The sequence below is a fragment of the Echinops telfairi genome, unplaced genomic scaffold, assembly GCF_000313985.2.
Source record: "Echinops telfairi isolate 266 unplaced genomic scaffold, ASM31398v2 ScPeMD7_7467;HRSCAF=8505_1, whole genome shotgun sequence".
In the NCBI taxonomy this organism is placed as follows: domain Eukaryota; kingdom Metazoa; phylum Chordata; class Mammalia; order Afrosoricida; family Tenrecidae; genus Echinops; species Echinops telfairi.
In genome coordinates, this window is record NW_022111368.1 from 15723229 (window position 1) to 15730360 (window position 7132).

General features: G+C 39.4%; 1 protein-coding gene and 1 pseudogene across 2 annotated transcripts in view; one reads left to right on the top strand and one right to left on the bottom strand.

The window, feature by feature from the left end:
* The first annotated feature begins 1021 nt into the window (after nt 1–1021).
* Nucleotides 1022–3599, top strand: LOC123520934 (annotated as a pseudogene).
* A 2292-nt stretch (nt 3600–5891) lies between these two features.
* Nucleotides 5892–7132, bottom strand: part of LOC101655234 (sulfotransferase 1C2) — a 23887-nt gene continuing 22646 nt past the window's right edge. For both annotated transcript variants that reach the window (XM_045283968.1, XM_045283969.1), the window contains exon 8: nt 5892–6330. In XM_045283968.1, coding sequence (XP_045139903.1) covers nt 6218–6330 — 113 coding nt within the window. In that variant the 3' untranslated portion in view covers nt 5892–6217. The remainder of the gene's footprint in view (nt 6331–7132) is intronic.

Below are 7132 nucleotides of genomic sequence, written 5' to 3' on the forward strand. Positions count from 1 at the left end.
ATTGGAAGAAATTTAGAAGCAGAAGGAAAGTATGAACACTGTTTAACTCCCTTCTTGTTTGCTCACAATGATTAACGGCTTCACCTCAATCAACAGGTCAGCTCCGACTAAGGAATTCTTTCCTGCTTCCAGGTGGTGATGCCCTCCTGCTTTGTCAGCCTCAGAGCATGGCACAACCCCTATTGAGTTCGTTCAACTGTCACAGGTTTATAAATAGTATCTATTAAACACTCCTCAAATGACCCGGCTTAAGTGTACCATATATTTCTACCAGGAACTTAATTGATTGAATTAATCTTTCAATAAAAAACCCACCTCTCTGATTTCAGTAGATAAAAGAGTAAGGAAATAGGAACTTCTGTTTATCTCATGTACTATTTCCATTTTTGAATGTCTCAACAACTTTCTCCCAGGTACCAGGTCAGTTCTCACTGTAGACATTCTTGAGAAATGGTAGTAGGACACTAGGCAATCCATTTTAGAACATTTCATTCATTCTTATAGTTAGCTCCCATTTTCCCCAACCCCCCTACCACACCCCCCAAAGAATCTTTAATCTAGTTACTGTCTCTATAGATTTACCTATCCTGGATTTCATATACAGAAAAACATTAAAAACAAAAACAAGACTAGCAACAATAACAAAGTGAAACAGAGAAAAACCTCAATTGAAAAATAAGCTGAAAGTATCACAATGTAGAACAAATTTAAATGGGTCAAAAGGGAGATAAAAAAATAAGGTGTTAAGTTTTAACCTAACTGCGTTAGCAATAATCCACTTTCCAGTGCTTTCTGCATGATAGCAAAGCTATTCACATCCCTATTCTATGGTCAGAAGGGAACCACCAGAGGCTTAATCCATGTGTATTTCTCCTTCACTTTTTTTTTGTAAACTGAAACAGCTTTAATGGATAAATGATAACAGTTTTATCTAACTACTGTTACAATTGACTTTTACACATCTCTCAACTATGGTCAGAGGGGATTCACCAGAGACTTAGTCCATGTGTGTGCCCTGCAAATGGATTTTGGGATTCCGCTGTCATCCGTGGCCTTCTCCAAACAGATGTTCACAATGTAAGCTCTGTACCATTCCCTCCTTTGGATTTGCATTTTATTATGCATAATCCTTGGATCACAGAGGTTGGTGTGCTTCTTCCATGTGGACTTAGTTGACACCTCATTTAGATGGCTGCTTGTTTGATGACAAGCCTTTGAGATCCCAAATACTGTTCCTTCTGATAGCAGGGCACCATCTAGTTTATTCACCACACTTTGATGTAGCATCCATATCTTCACTGATCTCTTCATGAGGGAGAGCTTCAAGCAGGGTCATGTCATAGGAACTAATTGTTCTTAGATTGGGACTAGAATTAAGTGTGAGCCCCCAAGTATATTCACATATCTATGATTTATATATGTCTCTGGTTCACTTTAGAGACATTATTGTCATTTTACATTAGAGAACATTATAAACCATTCCTCTGGGGCATATGGTAATTCTAGTGACAGTGCCATTAATCTAGCCAGTGGTATAGAATTTAAAACACTGCTGAGAAAAAGAAATTAAATGAGCACAGGCCAGCTATGAACTGCAACACATGAATTCTTGACTTGTACAGATTAAACTCTTAAACTGGACACTATTTATATAAACAATAGGTGTTGGTGATAGGGCAAAACTTTCAATAGTATTCATTAACAATGAATACTAACAATATCTACTAAATGAATACACATAATAAAGTAAGGAGGGAATTAAAATAGTAAGTATTTGGTAGTTCCAGGCCACTATTCATTGGGCATTCTCAAGGCAAAGGATCTGATTCAAAGTCCAACTTTCACCTGGGCTGTGCCCTGGGGAGAGCCGTCATCTGCTTCTGCTCCCACTCAGAGTTTCAGCCTTAACTCCAAGGGTACATGTGAGTTTGAGACAAATCCCAGTTCACATATATACAAACATATACATACAAACATATGTGTATACATGAGATATGATAGATGTGTATATATATATATGTGTGTGTGTGTTTGTGTGTGTGTATACATATACAGAAAGAGAGAGAGAGAAATTGATGATTTTGCTTCTCTAAACAACCTAGGCCAAGGCAGGGCTAGCAGAAGATTCCTCATGTCTCAGTTTGCTTAGGAAACTACAGGAGACAGAGTATGGCAGTAATGACACACAATTGATGAGGAACGTTGTGAAAGACGAGCTTGTCTCATTACAGAGGTCTGTGCTAGTAGTCTCTGGAGAAGGTCTTCCAGACTTCCATAAAAAAAGTTGTTGTGGGGCGGCCGCAGGGCATCTTCGGAGGCGACAGGAGACGACCTGGCAGGGGCGCGGCCGGGTGGCAAGTTCAAGGCGGGCGACCTGGTCTTCGCAGAGACCAAGGGCTGCGCGCACTGGCCGGCTGCCTGGCGGAGCTCCCGGACGCAGCTGCGAAGCTTCCGGCAAACAAGCATCCTACCTTCTTTTTGGCACCGATGCAACTGCATTTCTAGGTCCCAAAGACCTATTCCCATATAAGGACCACAAAGAAAAGTTTGGAAAGTCGAATAGACGGAAAGGATTTCATGAAGGACAGTGGGAAATTGAAAATAGCCCTAGAGCATCAGGTATCAGGCATCATCAGAACAAAAAATCTTACCATAGTGAATTAGGGGGGTTGTGTGAAGTGTAGACCCAAAGCCCATTAGTAGGCCACTGGAGATCCCCTTGCAGAGGGGTCTCGGGGAGGAGACGAGCCAGGCAGGGTGCGATGTAGCAACGATGAAAAATACAACTTTTCTCTAGTTCCTAAATGCTTCATCCTTCCCTCCTCCCTTCCCCCCCACTATCTTGATCCGAATTCTACCTTGCAAGTCTGGCTAGACCAGAGGATGTACACTGGTACAGATAAGAACTGGAAACACAGGGAATCCAGGGCAGACGATCCCTTCAGGACCAGTGGTGTGAATGGTGATACTGGGAGGGTAAAGGGAGAGTGGGTAGGAAAGAGGGAACCGATTACAAGGATCTATATGTGACCTCCTCCCTGGGGGACGGACAACAGAAAAGTGGGTGAAGGGAGACGGACAGGGCTGGATATGACAAAATAAACAGTTTATAAATTATTAAGGGCTCCTGAGGGAGGGGGGAGCGGGGAGGGAGGGGGAAAATGAGGACCTGATGCCTGGGGCTTAAGTGGAGAGCAAATGTTTTGAGAATGACGAGGGCAACGGATGTACAAATGTGCTTTACACAATTGATGTATGTATGGATTGTGATAAGAGTCGTATGAGCCCCTAATAAAATGATTTAAAAAAAAAAAGAAAGAAAGAAAATAGCCCTGGAGTAAAGTTTACTGGCTACCAGGCAATTCAACAACAGAGTTCTCCAGAAACCCAGGGAGAAGGTGGAAATACTGCGGATGCTGGCAGAGAAGAAGGTGAGAGAAAGAACGGAAAATATCACACACTTCAAAGAACTCCTCCAAACAGTCCCGGAACTCTGCAGGAGATGAAGATGGCAGGGCCGCACAGAAGAAGGACCCAGAAGCAGCTCCGAGGGTGGCGATGCCGGCAATGACGGGCCGAACACCAGAGAAGGGACCTAGTTACCGCAGAGTGCTGCATGTTCAGAAAACCACAAGAAAGTTGTACGTTTGGTTGTCTAAAAATCTTGGGTTTGATAGGTACCTACACGTAGTCTTTGTTGTTAACGACAGGCCCCAGTTTGTATGCGCATCATTCACATTCCTCTCTGTTGTGTTTCAGGGGACAAAAAAGACATTTTAGCCCTTTTTTTAAGATTATTGATTTAATTTAATGTTATTTGGTTGCATGAAGTTGCCCTTTAACACAAAAGATGGTGAAGACTTTTACACAGACTGACCCTTTTAAGGCAGTTAGCTCATCAGTCTCCCCCTTTACCCGGCCCTCGCCAAACCGTTCAATGTCAGCGAGCATTTACATCGGCACTCAATGTTTAAGGCAGGGATTTCCTCTCTGGCAGAACCAACCCAGGATTTCCTTCCTAGATACATAATGTTGGTATATTGACGATCAAATTTAAATGATCCTTCAGTTTTGAGGCCATGTATATGTAAAATTTAATCATATTGTAAAATATCTATTCTGTATTAGAAATAGCGAGTTGAAAGCTTACACTTCTCGAAGCTCATGTTGTTCTGTACACAAACTCAGTCTATGTGCAGTTGGTGAGTCTTTTTGTGTTTCTCTGAATAAAGGCAATGATTTATTTCCTCCCCCCATGCCAATATAATTTGAGCTAATCACTCAAGGTAGGTCCTTTACATTTTAATAAATCTGGAATCAGCAGCAGCCCTATGGGAAACCAGACAAAGCACTGACTTTTTAGTATGAAATCTTAAAAACTGCTCTTTTCTTTTGGAACTACAGTTAGAATTGTTACTATTCATTCCACAAACCATCACTTTGTGTACATTAGTGTTGCTGTTGTGATAATAGAGAATTTTGTTTATTTTTATGCAGCTTCCATTGTGAGAACACAGTTGTCAGTTGGATTTTATTGATCCTGTGATGCTGGTCCTCAGAACGTCTTTCACGTATTCAAGGTTTGTAGTCCAAAGTTTACTATAAAAAAAAAATCAAAAACAAAAAAAGGTATTGTTTTTACAGAATAGATTTATTGGAATGTGTACTGGGATTAAGATTTGAGGTTGTTAGCAACCACGTTAGTGTAATTTGGCTTCATGTCTGTAATGTGAGGTATTAATGTAACTCATATAATAAAGCAAAAGTGGTTAACAGCAGCAACAACAACAACAAAAGCCATTGTGCTCCCCCTGAGTCATGTGTAGATCTTTATTTTAAAGCCATTGTCTCTCTTATGTTACTCTTCTGGGTCAATAGGAAGATTGTTTTTGTTACCTATCTTTGTCATAATGTAAAAACTAAAAACCCAATGGTCAAATTGATTGTGTATCATGGCAACCCAGGTGTGCAGATTCGACTGCATCCCATCGGGTTTTCCAGACTAACCTTTGGGAAGGGGAGTGCTTTAGCTTTTTGCCACTTAGGGACTCTGGCAGTAATATAATTGTCCCCCCAAACTTAATTTTTGTCTACTACAGAGACAGCATTCCAGTGTATAATCTAGTTAGTGACTTAAGTAATGCATTATAGAAATTAAAACTATTGAACACACAAAAAAATAAACAAAACAAACCCATCACACTGAGACTGCCATTGTTCTCAGGAGTAGAAAACTTCCTCTTTCTTCTAGGGAGCTGCCAGGCGTTTCCAACTACTGACCTTGAGGTCAGCAGTCCAACACACACTCAATGCGCCCCAATCAAGCAGGCTGCAATCTATGAAAGATTAATGCTTTGATTTTTTTTTTACTTTGAACCTGAGGACTTGTAGCATATGAGGTTCTCTCCCGCCAAGATACTAGGTAGCCTAGCCACGTTTCTGCTGCTCATCACACTGAAGCATGCGACCGGACACTTTTCTGAGAAATGTCTCTTGTTTGCAATCATTATAGGCTTAGGGGAATCTGACCGTGTGACTTTTGAAGTGGGGCTTATATCTGAACCACTCTTCCCTGATCACAGGGCATTACTATAGACAGACTATCTCTCTTGCTGAGGATAAAGGTCACTTATTGTGCTTAATCTTAATATCCTCTGATTCTTTCCCCACAGTGATGGTTTTGAAGGGACGTTATATTTAAGCTGAAAACACCCCATCCAGTTGTTTGTATGCAAAGGTGTGGTAGACATACAAATAACTTCATGTTATTAATAAGAACATAACCTAATATTTATGTAATTATACACAGGGTATTACCATTGTATAGATTAGGAAGTTAAAATATACTTTGCCAGAATAGTGGAAATAAAGAAACCTTTGCAGTACTCAAGTTTTGTATTTTGTTTAGTTTATTAAATTATCTTATTTTTCATGTTTTGGGAAAGAATAGTCGTGAAAATAGGCATTGGGTATGATTTTTACAATGAAGTTGCTACATATTACTAATATAATCACAGAGACAATTCATATTATAATATATTTGAGGGAGCTTCAAAAAGTTTGTGGAAAAATTGAATGAAAAGATCATGGAATTTTCCCATTAACTTTCTGAAATCCCCTTATATACTTTTAAGGTCTGTTCAAGCATTTCTTTTGATTGGGATTGAAAGATTGAAGATAGCTTCTCCATTCTTGTCTTCTTTTATTTAGGTGTTGTTCATAATTCCGTGCAGAAATTGATTGAGATTCCTTCCATTTTTTCCTTATAGATTTTATCAAACCTCTCATTCTGAGCCACAGTGAAGTGATTTTTCCAATCTCCCACAGTTCCTAAAGAGACCAGAAGGGGTGTCATTTTCTAATGGGAAAAGCTGGTAGTCCATAATACATTACTATCTTGGACCCTACATGCCTTTATCAACTTCTTCTTAAAGTGGATATTAATCCAGCTGTAGCTCTCTGCATTGATAAGAAGCATTAAGGTGCTCTTTGCAAGATAGGGCTCCTGTATTAGATGGCTAACTAACCCATGGGATAACTTGGCCCCAGGCAGGTATCCTCACGCGATGAACTGCTACACAGAAATGAGAGGAATGAATGGTTGACACATAGCCAAATGGCAGTTTGACATGGTGTTGATCACAAGACGCCTGACACAAAAGAGTACATACATGAGATTCTATTTCTAAAAAGTCCAAGAACAGGGAAAACCAATCTATAGTAACAGAAATCAGAACCGTGATTTTCTCTGGTGTTAGAGATTAACTGCAAAGAAATATGCACATTTTTGAGCTATTAAAATATTTAATATCTTGAGTAGGTGCTGGTCATGTGTATATCAAAATGTATCTAACTGTACATTTAGGATATGTGTATTTTATTAAATGTAAATTATATTTCAATATGAACAAGAGACTATTTTTCTCCTAGCAGTAATTATTAAAATAATAATAAGAGGTGTGTGGGGTTATCTTTTTCCTTCCAACGCTTCTTTTGGAGACTATTCAACAGAAAATAAAGTTGTCATGTTTTATTAAAGTAAACAAAAATGTTTATTTAGCTTTATATATAAGGAGAAAAATATTGAAAATGACAGTAACCATAGAGTCTATCACTAGGAGAATTTTTGGCA